Source organism: Poecilia mexicana, unplaced genomic scaffold, assembly GCF_051168715.1.
Source record: "Poecilia mexicana isolate PSO_F unplaced genomic scaffold, ASM5116871v1 scaffold_7, whole genome shotgun sequence".
Lineage (NCBI taxonomy): Eukaryota > Metazoa > Chordata > Actinopteri > Cyprinodontiformes > Poeciliidae > Poecilia > Poecilia mexicana.
The window spans coordinates 18573546-18591172 of NW_028263376.1; the positions used below are offsets into that span (position 1 = coordinate 18573546).

A 17627-nucleotide genomic window follows, 5' to 3' on the forward strand; every position below is an offset into this window, starting at 1 on the left:
CTGCCACATTCCCATAATGCATTGCATGTTGTTGGCCAGAAGATTTAGTTTAGCTCTCAGCCAACCAGAACATCTTTTATCTTCCCACGGTTGCTACAAAAGGGACTGCCTTCTTTCAGCACTGGATTTCCATTTTCCACTCAACCATAAAGATCAGGTAAGTCACCAATTGGTCTAACTAATTGGTTTCCACGATGCTGTTAATTTTCTAGGCCTTCATGGATCAGCTATATTTGTTCAGAGGTTTTAAAAATGAAGCAACTCTTATTTATGGTATTCGATTACATGGAAGCGATTACAAGTCTTTCATTAAAGACTTGGAAAACCCGTGTCACTTTTCTTCCACTGTAATTATGAGCTATTTTGTGTCGATATATCAATTAAACCGCAAATAAAATATGATGCAGTTTGTGGTTTAGGTTCAAAGGTTGTGATTTCTGTTAGTGCCATACACTAGATGGCGGTATTGCGCCGTTACATAAAATAAGTAAACGTGACATAATTTGGCTTTGAGTGGTTCGGTCTCCAAAGGCATTTTGATAATCTTTTAATAATGGGTTTATGAGTTTGGAAAAACCTGTAAAGATTCTTCTGGACTTCTACGAGCGAGTTTCGTTTAACCTAAAAAAAGAAGGAGGAAAGTGAGGAGAAGATTTTCCATGTGGGGAAAAAACTGTATAATGGAAAAATATGCGTGAAAAGAAACTAGAATCCAAACAACAAGCTGTAAAACTTCGGGGCCAAATGTTTCAACAACCTCCATGCGGGGACTTTGTAAAGAAACACATTTTCTTGGAAAAAGAGTTTGTATAAAAGAAAAAAGTGAGGTGTCTTGTAAGAATAAATGTGTTTGCAAGTCTTTAAAATGGGGATTACAACACATATTTGCACCTTTTCTTTGTTTTCATGACCTGTTTTTAAAAGTTGGTGTGTGTGTGTGGCGCAGCGGGCCAGAGCTGTGGTAGTGTTGAATTTCATGGCCTGGTGAAGGTGGAGCTTGTGGAGCTTCCAGCCTGCAGGAACATAACAGAACCCAGCTGCAGCTTCGCAAAATCTTTAGTGTTTTAACAACTGATGTGCCCAACAACACCACCCCTGTCGGAGCCACGTCTGCTGCAAGCGCCGAGAAGATGCGCCTAGATATGAATCTCCTGCAGAGTAAGTCCCTTGTTTTTTTATTATTATTTTTATCATTCTTATTCTTGTAGAACTTGAAAAAAGTCGCAAAGGAATGTTTGTTGTAATTGAATCCAGGTTACAAAGAAAAGAAAAAGCATATCTGTCTAGATATCTGTCCACTTAAACGTAAACAACAGAGATTAAGTCATAAAATCTGATGATAAGTGGGTAGTCACACTGATGACAGCAACAACACAGAGGGCCACATGTAAACTTGTATTTTGTGGTTAACAATATGCTGATTAGGGCAGCAGAAAATGATACACTGAGGTGTTTTTCTTCCAGGAGGGTCAGATCAACTCATAGAAAACCATATTTTACTGTGTTCATCTGGAAACCTGTCATGTCTTATTCTTGCTTGGTGACTGTAATAAAATAAACCCTCACAAGCACTGATTTATCCCCCCCACCCCGTCAGATAAATATCTGTTGTTAAATTGTCAGCCTTAGTACTTTGTAGATACACTGAGTTTTTATGCAAGTTTCTCTCTCTCTTTTTTTTTTTTTTTAGGTTTGATCAATAGTTGCTTCCTGCCCTTTTTTTCCCATTTTGTTGCAGTTGTGCTGGTGCCATTTTTTTGTTTGTTTCTTTTGCTGTTTTTCTAACAGAGAAATTAGGGAGCTTTTACAGTGAGAAAATCCCATAGTGCAGGATAGAAATTAAACAAAATCAAAATGCTTTTTCTGTATGATTCGTTATAAACAATTTGGGTTTTTAACTTTTACTGCCACCAACTGTAACCTCATGACGTATTAAGATGTCTACTCTATTTTGTGTGTAAAAAGAGAGCTGAAAAACACCAACTTAATTTGAGAAATATGTAATTAAACTTTAAGTTATTAAAATAGTTCCTAAGTTATTTAGTTGACTTCCTGGTGTTTTTAATATGTTAAATGTCTGAAATGTAACTTTCTGAAATTTGCAGACTCTAAAGTATGTATTTATGTCTCAGGAAACAAACTCTTCAGATTTTCTGTTCTGAATATAAAAGGTTTGAGTTTTTTACTCATAAAACATAAACGTCAGCCTTCAGTACGGCTCTTCGGCTGCGACTGGCTCCGTCCTGCTTTTGCACTTTTGCAGTCATCTGAATGTTTTCTTGTTTTATGGATTCAGCCCAATGTGTTTCCAGTTAACTGCGGTCTGAGAGCAGGAGTCAGCACAATCCAGCAGCCAGTCATTATATGTGTCAGTAATGAGTGTTTTCACCACGAGTGGGTCGCTTTGGGTCCGGGGCGACGTGGAGCAGGAAGAGGGGGATTCATCCGCAGCATGTTTATGATGGTCGGGTCTGTTTTAATGATTGACCACAAACAGCAGAGCGGCATGGAAAAGATGAGAACTGCTGTTTTGATTTGGACCGTAGCTGCAAGCAGCCAGTCATTGGAGGCAGCAAATGACAGGGAAAGAGGAATAAGTGTGTTTAGACTCTGAGGAGGCCAGTCACCCTTCGTCCCACTCCGTCCAGCTCACAGTGGCCCACACATCACATCATAAGGAAGTGGTACAGTGTCATCAAATAGTGCATTTATTTCTATAGATCCAAGTGTTGCACCTTATGAAAAACAACAGTCTTAACATCACACAAGACCTCTAAATATTTTTAAGTTCAATAAATTAGAATATTATTGAAAAGTTCATTTATTTTAGCAACTTTATCACAAAGATAAACATGTTATATTGATTAATTACACAGAATTAAACATTTAAAAGCCTTTATTTTTGTTAGTTGTGATAATTTTCCACTTATAGCTAATGGAAATATGACTTTTGAAATTAAAACATTACATTAGACCAATAAAATAATATATATTTAAAAAACAAATAAATGTGGACTTAATGAAAAGTATGTATAATACCTGTTTACAGGTCATTTTTAAAAGGTAGATTAATATTTAATCTGACAAACGAGACTCATTGTGATTTAAAATTAAGATACTGCTTAAAATGATCTGTTTCTCTGATTTCACTTTTTATAGGTATGTGTTTTAGTAAAATGAACATTGTTCTTTTATTTGATATTTTATTTTCTTAGTATTTATTTGCAGACAATGAGAAGTGGGCAAAACAAGAAAAAAGATGCAGAGCTTTCAGACCTCAAATAATGCAAATAATTATTAATTCAGAAACAACAATACTGATGTTTTAACTCGGGAAGAGTTCAGGAATCAATATTTGGTGGAATAACCAGAAGATTTCATGTAACCTTTATTGAATGTGACCGTATTATGTTATGGCTTACACAGTAATGTAAAGGCTTCTGACTTGACGGTTGTTCATCAGACAGAAAGAAAAAAAGAGTAATTGCAGAAGAAGTCGCCTGTTCACAAATTGTTGTGTCAAAGGATGTTGATGAAAAGTTGAGTGGAAGAAAAAAGTGCACCAGCAACACAGATAACTGCAGCCTTGAGAGATTTGTGAAGCAAAGACAATTCAAGAGTTACATGGAGAATGGAAAAATATGCTTTATTGTTTTAACTGAATATGGTAATTATCAGAGAAACTGAATCAACACTAGCTATCAGGCATAATTATGAAAGTAAATCACTCTGCATGTAATGAATCTGTTTAACATGAACTTAATTTTTTTAATATAACTGCTGATAAATAAAAGACGTTTTAAAAGAGGTTCAGATCCATGTTGTTTTTAGGTAGAAATGTTTTGATAAAACGAACCTTGAATGCCATTTCTAAAACTCATCTGTGTCCTCAGTTCACTCACCGTGTCTCAGTTTGTCTGAACGTTTAGCTGACTCTGCAGACAAACATTTGTCACGCTTAGACTTGTGACTGCATGATGAGTAACCCACACACTCACACAACTCAAGAATGACAACATTTCTGCTTACAGATCAAATTTATTTTTACAGCTTCACTTTTCTTCACCTTACAGGATTCTCCTTCTGCTTCATGCGGTTCGAGTGACGGCAGCCATTTGCTAAATATCTGTTATTATCTCTGGTAATTCAGTAGCACATAGTTAAGCCCTAAAACAGTCTGATGAGTCAGTGCCAGTGTTTTATAAGAGACAATTACAGTGGCTGAGGCACTTTTGTTTCAACGTGTGCATGACAGTACTCTTCAGTGAAAGAAAATAAGTCAGTAAAGTTTTCCAGAATGAGGTATTTTACGTGGGGTCGGTGCAGCTGCCAGATCAGATTTTTGAAAATATAATAAGAAAGTCCCAGAGTTTTATACCTGCAGCATCTTACAAGTTTTTCGTGTTATTTGTAAGTCTAAAAACACATGGCAGATCATTTTTGTTTAAAATATGAGACAACATGAGGCCTGGATACTAGGAGTGCGCCTGTTTGTTTCAGATGAAATAAAATCGGCATCGTCCAAAATCAGAATTGGCAGGTTAGGCTTTTTAAAAAAATCGGTAATCGGCGATCAATGCAATGTCAAATTTATTTATATAGCACTTTAGAAACTGCACCAAAGTGCTGTACAAAAATGATAATAGAATAAGTTGATGAAAAAAATATGAGTATAATGTTAAAATAATAGGAGTAATAATAAGTCAAAAAGAAAAAACAGTAACCAGATCGGCCAGAAAACTGCAATCGGTGCAAACCTACTGCAAAATTCAAACAATTTTCTGTGAAAATAACAAAACTTAAAGTAAACTAATGCTTTAAATACGACTAAAAAATAAAGAAAGTTTTTAGTTTAAAGTGCAAAACATGTAATACTTTACTGTAATCCCTGTAACTGCTAAAATGTTACAAAATATGGATTTTTATACTTACAATGCACTTTGTTTTTCTTTTTCTGACTTTTAAAAAAACCATGTAGCCACTTTTATATGTTCTATCCTAAAATGAAAATCTAATATTAATCAGACTAGATTTTACATCATGACTGTTTTTGTATTCATTCTCCAGAAATCTTTCTTTCCAAATAGAAAAAAATTATTTTTCTTGTAAGTTAGAGAAAAATAGCAACCAGTTGACAGGAAGTGGGAGAGGTGCATGTGTCACTCTATGCATCATTCAGCCAGCTAAGAACTCTGGGATTTTTTTTCTAGCCACTCACTAAAAACAGTCTGTGTTGTAGAAGTTGTAGGAAAAAATGGGTCAGAGGTTTTTTATCAGACCTATTCCGTGTTTTTTCCCTATTTAGATTACAACGCAACAGATTCTGTCATTTTTTCCAAAAAAAATCTTCAACTGTTGTAAAATATACACACAACAGAGTTTGAACTACTTACAAAAGTCGAACCAATAAAAGTTTATTTCCTCTTGCTATTTATCCACTGAACAATTTAGACGTTCCACAGAACTCAATCTGTTTTTTTTTCTTTCTTCTTCATGTCCAACAAGAACATTCAACACAAACTGTGAAACAGCACTTGGGTTTTTATGGCTTGGTGTTTTCACTGGAGGTCCAGAGGAAACACAGGTGTTTGGTCAGGTTCCTGGATGTAGGAGAACAGGCTGTGGGTTGAATTAGAGCCTCTGCAGGATCACGGCCCTGCAGACAGCCATCAGCTGTCACCATGAATAGAGGCTCTGTGTGCTCTGGCAGCATCCACCTCCACTGGCCTTTCAGTAAATAGACTGCCAAAAAGCACCGAGTGATTAGAAATAGCAAGTGAGCCGTAGGAAAGTCACCAGAAGAAGAAAAGACAAACAAGAAAATTTTCCAGGGTATATTGTATGTATTATAGGGATGTTTTTTTGAGTGACTCCACTTTGGGATTTTAGTTTCACTCTGTTGTTTTTTTATATTTTCTCTTCTGTGACTTTGAACTGAACCCACATCTGCTGAATCTGAAAGTTTTTACTGTCTTGGTCCAAAAGCAGTACTGCAGCTTTAAGGATGAAAGAGCCTGACACAAAGTGGTGAAAAAGTATTTGCTCCCTTAAAAAAATGTCATTTTTTTTATGTTTTTGGGTCATAGATTATAAGATCAGTCAAAGATTAGTTGAGTAAATACAAAAACCAGTTGTCAAATATAGGTTTTATTTATTAGTTTGTTACGGTATCCTGTGGAAAACATAATACAAACTTTTTTTGTGATTTTCACATGTATTAGAGAGCTGGATTTAAATTTATCTGCAACTCTGTGGCCTGAATCCAACATGAAGGAGGCTAAAATGTATCAAACAACAAATTTTGCACCAACCTAAAGAAATTCAAGGACAGATGAGAAACAAAGGTGGGTTAATTTGCCCTTCTCAGAGCCTGACAGGCGGGCCGCCGCCGGTAGAGGTTTGTGTGATTTGCCCTGTGTATTGTCTTGAAGGCGTAACGCCAGGTTAAACCGTGGAACAGATTAGTTTCCTCCACATTAACAGAAGTTTGTGAAGCTATATTATGTGTTTTATTCAGTGTGACAAGTTTTATTTTGTCAAGATTGTTCATTCTTCCAAGGTGAATTACAAAAAATATGTAATTCATTTTTTAGACAAAAATAGACAATTTTTTTTGGAATTGTCTGTTTTTTCAACAGAATTAGGACTATTTTGGTCAGGTTTTTAATTCTAATTTGATTTAAAGAACTCAAATCTTCTGACTAAATTGATCACATTTCTGTGACATTATCACAGTGTAAATGTTACAAACTTATGTGAGATATGCATTTTGATGCTCATGTTCAGTGTAATGACATGATTGAGCAAAACCAATGTGATTTTTGGATTCAGCTAATCAAAATCACTCTAAAACGATTGGAAAAGTTCAAGTTTTGGTTGCTGACCAGTGTTATTTAAGTTAAGGTTTGGAGATTATTTTTGTTTATTCCCAGAGTGAAAGTAAAACCAAGATTTAAATATTAACAATTTAGTAAATCGTTAATATTGAGTACAATCCGAGTCTACTGTCATGTAAAAACATGACAGTAGACTCCATATGTATTATATATTCAATGTTTGACTGATATTAAAGCTCTATTGGAGAAAATGTGTATGTTGAAAACAGGTTTATTTGAAGACACTGGAATGTGCAGCCGTTTTAAAGCACTCATGTTTCGGTTATGAGAAACTGAAGTATAGGAATTAGAGGTGGTTTGCCCAGAGCGCCAAACAGGGTAGGACCGCCTCTGTTTCTAAGGTGCTGTTGCTCCAGTAAACCACTCTGAGGGCAGTGGCCGACCCAAAAGAACCCAGAACAACATATAAAATAAACGCATCAAAATCTAACCACCATGCCTTTTTTTCCCCCCAGTTCTTGCTGTGCTCCTCCTGCCACAAGGTAAAACATTCAACCTTCTGCGTCTTCATAAAAGACGAATTTCTGATTAATTTAATTTAGGTAAATGTGTTGATGCGTTGTGTCAGCTTGGGGTCAAAGCAGCAGCAGCAGGCCTGCTGTGGTGGAAGCCAAGAACATCACCCTCCCTGCAGGCTCCAAGGCCGTCCTGCCCTGCCACAGCCCCCGCATGGTGTGGACCCAGGACCGGCTGAAGGACCGTCAGAGGGTGGTCCACTGGGACGTCGTCCACAGCAGCCCGGAATATTCGGTGGAGCGGGTTTTGGACATGTCGCCTGGAGCTCGGCAGAGGGTTTACAACGGCTTCAATAAGGGACGCGTCTCCATCCCGGACTCGGCTTTCACCGACGGAAACTTCTCGCTCGTCATCAACAGTGAGGCTGTTTTGGTTTTCTGTAGTGTCTCGTAAAAGTATTAACAACCATTTAATTTTTTGTGTTTACAGTCATAAACGTCAGTGTGAAAATTGCTGTTTATTATTTCAAAAACTGTGTTTTGGGGTACATGTCACCCAACTTCGCTGCAAAAATGCAACATTTTACCAAGTATTTTTGGTGTAGTTTCTACTGCAAATATCCTTGTACACTTCGCATAAGACAAATCTAACTTATAAGTAATTTTTTAGCAAGATATAGAGGCTTGTTTTATGTCAATGATTCATAAATGATTTTAGCCATTTATGAAATTGATGTTCCATTGTCAGATTATGTAACTGGTAACAAGACGTTTTCCCCTTCTTCCCCATGTTACCATTTAATTTATCTGCCAATAGAACTAGTACTTTTAAAAAATTATTATTAAGGAATTACTTACTTAAAACAAGCACCTATTTCTTGCTGAAAAGTTGCATTTAAGTTAGTTTATATTAAGATATCTGCACTAGAAGCTAGACAAAATTACTTGGTAAGATTTTGTGTTTTTGCAGTGCACAATTTTCTGTTTATTCAGTCCGTACTCAATACATCTGACACAAAATAATGCTAAAACTGAATGATGTATTTTTTTTTATTCAGCATGAAGATTTTAGCCATTTATGAAATGGAAAGACAGTTTGCCCTCTTCATACAGGAGAAAACTGAGGTTTCTGAGAAAATAGCCCCTTATCAATTAACTGATAAGATCAGCCAACTCTATATTAACTCATTAATCAATAACTTGCAGCCCAACTTGCAAACATTTATAATAATTGTTGAGCAGGGTAAAACTAGCTAAGCCTGGTGGTAGGGGGCGCTGTAGGGCCCTGCAGCCTACCATGTAATAAATAAAAATGTTTAAAGTTGCCAGGAAATTTGGAAAATATCAATAGGTATTTGTGTTATTGAAAGACTTCAACAATACCTAAACACCAACCATAAAGTGTTAAGAGGCAAATGTTAAAAAAAAAAACTAAATTAAATAAACAATGCTTAGCCTGGTGGGGTTGCAAGTAAAGCCTGGTGGCCCGCCAGGCTTATAATAGAAGGAAACCTTGGTTGAGTGTTTTTTTTTTTTTTTTATCTTTCAGATGTTGTAAACACAGACAGAGGAGTTTATACTTGCAACTTGCACCACCACTACTGTCAGATTCACGAGTCCATTCAGATCCAGCTCAACGTCACCAAGTCAGGTGAGGCCATCCGGTGGTGCAGCAGAATAATTCAAACTATCAGCTGAGATTCACAACGATGTGGTTCTTCCAGCTCGGAAAGAGAAGCGCTACTGGGACGGAGAGAAAACGGTGTTGGTGGTGCTGCTGGGCAGCTCCATCGTGCTGCCCTGCGTGAACCGCCGGGCCCTCTGGAGAGACGGCCTCCAGGAGGACCAGCAGCAGGTGGCGCACTGGGACTTCCAGCCCCCCGGGGTGCGTCCCAACAAGGCTGACCGACTGGTGGACCTCTACGCCTCCGGAGAGCGACGGGATTACGGGCCTTTGTTTGCCCAGAGCAAGATGAGCGTGGCAGAGGACGCGTTCACGTACGGCGACTTCTCTCTGTCCATCTCTGACCTGGCGCCTGAGGACAAAGGCCTGTACTCCTGCCACCTGCACCACCACTACTGCGGTCTGCACGAGAGGCGCATCTTCAGGCTGACCGTGGGACCTTCACTACCACGCGAACCCACAACGCCTCCGAGAATCTTCTTGAACGATGAGCTGGAACCAAGTAAGTGAGTCAGGCTTAAGAGAGTTCGACCAGAGATTTGTTTTTCGGGCATCTACTGCTCCTGCTTTCCTCTCTTGGCTTCCTGGGAAGAGTGTGGACAGAGGGAGTTGATTGCTCTGGGTGTTTTTCATATTTACAGGCATAGTTGGTCAGTTAACTCAGACTCTGCTCCTGCCAAGTTTCTCCTCAGTCCTCCCTGTTTTTCTGCTTGAGCTAAAGAGGGAGGAGGTTCTACTGAAGGAATGTAGAGACCAGTTGAGTGAGAAAGAAACAAAGAGGTGAAAGGAAAAGGAGGCAAATCTCTCTGTAGTTTGATGACCACTAATGTGGGATTTTTTAAATCAGTTTCTTTTTTGCCTTTCTTTCTTCAGGACCTTTAAACCGCCTTCAGTGGAAGTGGTGTAAATTTCCCCACCAACTGTTTTATATTTTACAACGCTTTGTGTAGCTTCACACATTTTAACTGCGCTTACTTGAAGGAGCAGACCAAGCAAAGTGCTGTAATTTTGGTGTTAGGGTGGGGATATCTTGCCTTTTTGTTCTCCTTTAGCCTAATTTTCCAGAAAGTCCCGGCCCTCTGTCTAGACCAGTGCGGTATCGGCTCTGCTGTTTATTCTTTCTCAAGCAGCCTCTGCTGAAGTGTATCGGCGTCTGGCAGGGCCATGTTTACTCGCAGTCAGAGGAAGTCCATCTACATCTGTTCAACATCTGGGCCAGCTGTTACATGAAAGAGCAAAGCGAGGCTGAATGCATGTCAGACTATAGATTCTCCTCCCCTCTTCAATAGCTGCCAGCCCGTTTAATAACGCTGTAAATTACACTGAGTGGAAAAGAAATGCACACGTGGAGCCGTGGGATCCAAATTTCTACAAGGTGTTCAGCCTCTCTTCCCACACTGTCGATCTAATCTCGAACGGTTTGCTTTCTCCCAGGTTTCCGAGCGTCTTTATCAGAAACGACAAATGTCAGGAGAGCTTTTCTTTTTCACGCTGCAATCGCTCACGTCGAGTACAAACCGACCGCGTCCTCCTTATCACAAAGGAAACATTTTGCAAGCTGTCAACAATTCAGCTCAAATCTCAGTCTTTGAAAATGAAGATGCTTTTCTTCGGTTCATTGACTTGCAAATGATTCATGGCCCGCTGAGCAAAAGAAAACAACATAAGAAACAAAAGAGAGAGCGAGTTTCTGCGAGCAGCATATGTGAAATAGCCTTTGACGCGAACAGACTCGTCTGATCTGTCAGGGTGATGTTAATGGGCGGCTCCGGCTCTCTGCAGGTCAGTTGTTCTCCAGAGAGGCGCTGACCTCAGACTTGTCTCCATTTGCATGCATATTAGGTACATTATACAGTGACAGCTGATAATTAGCTCCACCAGTGGGTGGTGGAGGCGTTTTATTTTTTCTTCACGTTTGGCTGGTTTTGGAAGCCAGAGGTTTCCTAATCAGCCGTCTTCCTACCTTCAAGGAAAGAAAAAAAACACGTCTCTTCTCCACCTGTACGATTTGCTTTCATCACCAAAACAAAGTCGCCTTCATCCTCTTGCCTGTTTACCGCCCAGCACTGAGCTGAATGATTTGTTTTCCACTCACGCAGCAGCTGGATTTCTGGGTGTTTGCGAGAAGACTTAAAAATTGCTGTGAATGGAAAACTAATACAGACATGCAGGCTGACCACATTACTGAAATTGCCTTGGCTTCCTCACATTTCTCCTCTTTTCTGGTCAGTCTGTGTTTTTACTGAGGAGAAGAAAAAAATAGCAGCAGCATGACACCGAGCCTGGAAGCCATTAAGCCGCTCTGACATTTAACTCCCTGCTTTCCCTCTTCTCTCTGGAGGGAACAAAAAATATTCAGTGCGTTTTCTGTCCAAAGGTATTCAGACCCTTTAAACCTTTTTACCTTAACGTGTTCAGTAACTCTGAGTAAATATTTCAAAGAGTCACATTTAGCTTTTGTTACAGCCGCATGTTTTTCAGGGCTTTGCACATCTGGACTGGGATATTTGCTCATTTTTCTTAGCACAATAGCTAAACCTAAGTCTTATGCTTTTAATTGGATTTAGCTCTGTGTTGACTGAGCCTAACACCTGAGTATGCTTTGATTTTAAAGTATTTCATCATAGATCTTGCTGTATGTTAAGAGTCTTGATCTCTGCTTCAGTCTCAAGTTTTTTTTTTTTTTTAATTGTTTTGTATTTAGCTTCATCCATCTTCCCATCAGCTCTGAACAACTTTCCTTCCCCTGCTGGAGAAAAACATTCCCCAAGCATAATGCTGCTTCCACCATGTTTGAATGTTATGCTCATGATAATAACCAGCTCTAGTTTCTTCCACAAATAATATTTTGCACATATTTCACTTACGGTATCATCTGGGTAGAGCACTTTCTCCTTCATCTTATGTTAACTGTATTTATTAATTAGGTGGATTTTAAAGGAAATTTTATTTATGGGCGTCAGAATATAAAGGCACGCTGCACATTTCATAATTTTGTTGGCTAAAAATATTTTCTAAAAATCTTTTCAAGCCATTTTATGCACTGAATTGTTTTGTCAAATAAAATCCTGATGAATGCATTAGACTTTGAGCTATGCTAACAGTAAATTGTTATCGTTTAAACTGTTATCTCTTCACTTAAAGTTGCATCACTAGAGGTCCTTGTTTGATTTCCTCCCCCCTTTTTCTGCCTCCAGAGACGGAGGAGGTTTCAGAGGACAGCCCCCGCGTGGTGAACGTCTTCCTCCCTGAACAACGGGGTTATTTCGTGCAGCACCTGGGCTACTTCCTGGCAACCTTCCTGCTGCTGGCTTTCATTGTCATCGCTGTCATCGTGTTGACTAGGCGACGGAAGAAGAGAGGTAATCTGTTTGTTTTTTAGCTGCAGTCTTTCATTCTGTTTTAATGTTTTATCTGAACATTTTGTGCATTTTCATTCTCATCACTGGTTGCTTGTTTCAGGGTTGGAGTATGAAATGGGTAGATCTGTTGGGTAAGACATGATTCTTTACTAAATACTAAAATATTCTCCTTTTTACGTTATGTTAATGAGTGCTTATGTAGTGCTGGAGTACTCACTTTTAACCCAGAAAAGGAATTAGATTAGTCACTCTTTAGCTTTTTTTTTTAGAAACTGTAGAGTACTCACTATTTAGACCAATATTCTACTTCTTGGATTAATTTTGTTATGCACAGAGACTCCTATTATCGTAACCTAGAAATGGAATTAGAACAAACTTAGAATCCAGAAAAAGAATTATTCCAGAACAGGAACATTTAGTTTTTATTATTATTTAGAGACTGTGGAGTACTCATTACTTTTACAAATTTAGAGCACACTTAGAAAGTCCAGATAATGCTTACTTACACTTATTTAGCAACCCAGAACAGGGATTAAAACAAACTTAGAATTAGAAACTTAGAAACTACCTTAGCAACTGCATTTTAGACTCCTGTTCTTCTAAACCAGAAAAGGAATTAGACCAGAGGATACTTACTTACTTATTCTTAAATAGCAACTCTGAATAGCAGTACCGTATTTTCCGGACTATAGAGCTCACCTCACTATAAGCCGCATCTACACATTTAAAAAAAAATAAAAAATGGAAACGTACATATACAAGCCTCTCCGCCATTCTTGGTTTTCACAAGGACGCAGCAGAGGGCTGCATCCTTAATAAACCTGCTGGATTTATTAAGGATGCAGCCCTCCGTCTCCAACGCCAAACCATGGATTCGTTCACGCCAAGTTTACGTGCAGCGGCTCCATTTCCCTACTGCCAGATCGATAACCCTCAACTTAAAAGCTGCAATATTTTTCTTCATGTGGTTTCCATGATGAGGTGGTAGGAGTTTGAAGAAATTTCTCCGTCATGCCTGCTAAATGAAAATCAGCACTTTCTAAATGAAAATCAGCGCTTTCTTCTTTGATTTCCAATTTTGACTTCCAATGATTCATTCCTGCTAAAGCGCCCCCTGGTGGTTGAAGAAAAATCTACAGAAAAGCTGCACCGGGCTACAAGCCGCATGGTTCAAGGCGTGGGGAAAAAGTAGCGGCTTATAGTTCGAAAATACAGTATCTAGTTTATCTAGTTTATATACTTTGGATCAACATTATTAGACTACTGTTCAGACTCCTGTTCTTCCAACCCAGAAATGGAATTAGATCAGAGGATACTTAGCAACCCTGAACAGGAGTTTACATACTTTAGATCAACGTTAGATTCCTTTTCTTCTTTTTCTCTTTCCTTTGGTTTGTTATTTTGTTTGTGTTTCCTTTTAATTCCTGTAAAGCACTTTGTATAGCCCTGTAGCTGAAAATGCCCTACCTTATGTGTGTGCAGGGGGACTATGATCAGTGAAGGTGAGATAGCATTAGACTGCACAGAGATGAGGACTTACAACCAAGACTCCTTGAATTCAGGTACTCTGAACCTAATTTATCCTCAAGCAGCAAACGCATGTGGCTTCTTCTGGCTACTAATGTGAATTTTTTCTTGTTTTTTTTTGTTTTGTCTGGTTACCCATGTGTTTTCTCCCACCTCTACAGAATTCAAAAACAACCTACTGAAAGAAAGAGATATGGTGAAAGAGTGCAATAAGGGTGAGGCATTCTTCAATGCAAGTGCAAGAAAACACAACCAGACACAGAAAGCTGAAGGCTGCCCTCTTTCTCTTGCAGAATTCGATGGGAAAATGTGGAAGTGAGCGAGGCATTTCTAAGATGCTGCTGGCAGGTCCAGGGCAAACACCGGCGGCGCAAAGAACGACGGAGAGGAAAAAGGAAAAAAAACAAAATAATGACACAGGAAATCCAGGAGAAAACACAAGAGGATTACTCCCTCTGCTGTAACAAGAGCAAACAAAGCTTGTCCACTTTTAAAGGCTTTACTCTTTACTTTTTACCCCTTTATGTACAGCTTGCAATTTGATCAATGAAACTATATGGTTAGTTAGATTTTGTCCACATTTTTTTCTCCAGTTATTGTTGTTTAAAAGCATTCAGTTTGTTGCGATACGTGCTATGCATGCTCTCACATCACTCTTTTTTTATTTTCTATATTTTTTTACTTTAAATCTTTTGCAGAAATTCAGTTGTACTGTAATATGTAAACTATACAATACAAAACAATTCAGTCTTATTTATAAAGCACTTTAAAGTAACACTCTTAGCAAAAGTGCTAAAATTAAACAGACATAAAAACAACTCAACAATTAAAACATTAAAGCTAACACCTCAAGCTGAGTCAAAAGCCAAAAAGCTATTATAAAAATAAACTTTAAGGTCAGTTTATGATTGAGACATGTAAAAGTGATTAACCGTAATACGGGCAGTGTGGTTCTCAGCCCAGGGTGGTAGCTAGTTGGGAGTTTTAAAAGCTTATCTGTTTGTCCTGTCCACTGGGGAGTGAGCGCCCCCCTGTGTTAGGAAGGTAAAAAATGTTCAACTCCAGAAGTGTAAGTCAACCACGTCACATATTTCTTCCAAATGCAGCAGTTTACTTTCCTTAATGTGCTAATCTAGTTTCACATCTAACCTTTTTGGTTGTTATAATTCACAAATATGTGCAGCATCAGGGTGAATTAGCTCAGTTCTGACTCTGACATGGCAACGTTTTGAGACGGAGATGCAGAATATGGCCTGTGATCTCATTTTGTGGAGGGTGAAAAATATTAGCTGCTAAAACTTGGAGGTTATTGGGTGGGTTATAATGTCAAACTCAAGGCCCGGGGGCCAAATCTGGCCCGCTGTAGCTTTTTATGTGGCCCTCCTGACGCCAAATTACATCAAGTCCCATCATTTTTTTTTTTTTTACAAATCAGAAATATTCACTCAAAATCAACAGATCTCCACATTTTTACTGCATATTTTCTTCAAAAATGGCCAAAAACATTGGGTTTAAGTCACTGCTACCTCAGCCAATGTCAAGTTACAGTCCATGACGGATGAGGTGAGTAACAAAAAGTCGTATCGTCATACATTAGCGCAAATATCATAAGATTTCCTCACAAATATTTCTGAATTAGCGCCACAAAATCTGTGATTTTGATTGCAAAATTACACAAAAACATTCACAAAATCCTGAAGGAACAGCCAATTATTAATATTTTAACAGTTTAATGGGTTTTATCAATACATTCTGGCACAAACATTCAACTTTAATTTTGATACGGCCCAAAATGAAAGCTTGCAGAGGGTTTGTGTGCGCATGGGGAATATCATCCAGGTATTTGTATTTCTTTTAACGAACAAATAAAGAACCCCAACTTATTTTCTTCCCCAAACTTCCCATTTAAAAGTTTTTCCTCAAAAGAAAAATTCATTTTCTAACAGTGGTCCGAACTGAGGGCTCAGTCAGTGGAAACTCAGGAAATATCTGAATGTTCCAGTAAAAGATTAAATTGTACTTGTTTGCCTCAAGTATGTAGAATGTCATGACCTGGTTAGTACATCACTAACTTTATTAAGGTAACCTGCAAGTCAAGCTTACAATTTCTATGAACTGTGCAGGTATTTGTGTCTGTTATTGTAAATCACAAGCGATAGCCCCGTCTGTCAATTAGCACACCTCAGTGCCTGTTTCTCTGAAATAAAGATTTTCTCTGATTACAAATATTTTCTTTGGATTAATTAATGGAGCATGGAAAAAGATGTAAGATAAATGATCAAATCTAGCTCTTTGGTCACTGAAATGTATTCAAAATGTCAAGTAATTTAGTTCAGTTTAAATCTGATCTATTTTGTCCTCATACAATATTTTTTTCATTTTTAAATTGTGATGATTATGACCTAGATCAATAAAATTAGAAATTAAACATTTTCTGAAATTTTTTACATTTTTTTCCTTTCTAAAAAAAATGTGAATTTATAATTTTAGTTTTAATAAAAATGTAATTATTAAAATTTTAATTAAAAAAAAATCAATTAAAATCAAAACATAAATTTGTAATTTTTTTTTTTTTTTACAAAAAGCTAATGATAATACTGACATTTAAATTAAGAAACGTGATGTTATGGACTACACAATCATGGGAAGACTTCTATTCCAGCAGCTACTGACAAAAAAGGATAAGCAGCAAAAATTGAAAGTTGAGTGGAAGGAAAAAAGTGAGGTGGATAAAGACTCATAAGCAAAAGCAAAGCCCATCTGCTGAATCTGGAGATTTGTAACCTGTGACCAGAGTTAGTTCTTCCAGACAAACATCCAGGACTTGGACTTGAACAGAGCATTCATTCAGCTGCTGCTGAATCAGAAACAACGTTGGAACCGTCTTACCTGGGCTACGGAGATAAAAGACGAAGGACTTTTAGATTAAAGGGAATTTTTCTTTTCATTTGTAACATAAGTTGACAGAGTTTAAGTCTGGGAGCCGTGTGAGTTCAGGTGTTGACCACTGAGTTTTATCGAGTCCAAAGTCAACACTGTTATCGACTAGAACATTTTAGACAGGAAAGCTTCGTGGAGAATCTGATTCCAGTTTCCACAACGGCTTGGAACTCCAAAAACTACCAGTAACTGGTTTGACTGGGTAAACTGGCCTGAGTCCTACAGAGAACCTATGAGAAACAGCTCGGCCCTGCTGGAACCTATAGCATATGGTCCAGAGGAAGACAATCTGAGCTACACTAATACAGATAATTTACACACAGACGGATGTTTCAAAACCTTTATTTCTGTTAATTGAACGAAAACATGACATGTAAAATTAGAAAATGATATCACATCAATAAAATAAATGAATAAAAATGTGTTGTTTAATTTTAATGTGACTCACGCTCATAGAATATATATTTGAGTTTGTTAAATATAATATTTTACAGCAGAAACATTTTTGATAATGAGTCTGTTTAGTTTTTAGAACAGCTGAAGCTCTGAGATGGATGTTTTAGAAACACTTGTTTGGTCATATAAAATATTCAGATTTTCTCAGAAACTGGATTTTTGGTTTGTGAGCCATAATAATCTGAATCAAAAGTTTCAAACTTTTTGAAACAGGGGCTAAAATCGTATCTGTTTTATAATAAAAAAAAGCAAAAATTATTTTGTAAAATCAAACTAAGTACAATAACTTAAAGAAATGTACTAGCCT

At 37.8% G+C, this 17627-nt stretch overlaps 1 protein-coding gene across 1 annotated transcript; it reads left to right on the plus strand.

Moving 5' to 3' along the window:
- The first annotated feature begins 998 nt into the window (after positions 1-998).
- LOC106931680 (matrix remodeling-associated protein 8-like) lies at positions 999-16150 on the plus strand. Its single transcript, XM_015009935.2, has 10 exons — positions 999-1158; positions 7352-7378; positions 7465-7770; positions 8901-9002; positions 9076-9537; positions 12233-12397; positions 12498-12528; positions 13880-13959; positions 14086-14139; positions 14218-16150. Exons 1-10 carry the CDS (start codon positions 1131-1133, stop codon positions 14241-14243), a joined length of 1281 nt encoding a protein of 426 aa, XP_014865421.2. The 5' UTR covers positions 999-1130; the 3' UTR covers positions 14244-16150.
- The last annotated feature ends 1477 nt before the right edge of the window (positions 16151-17627 follow it).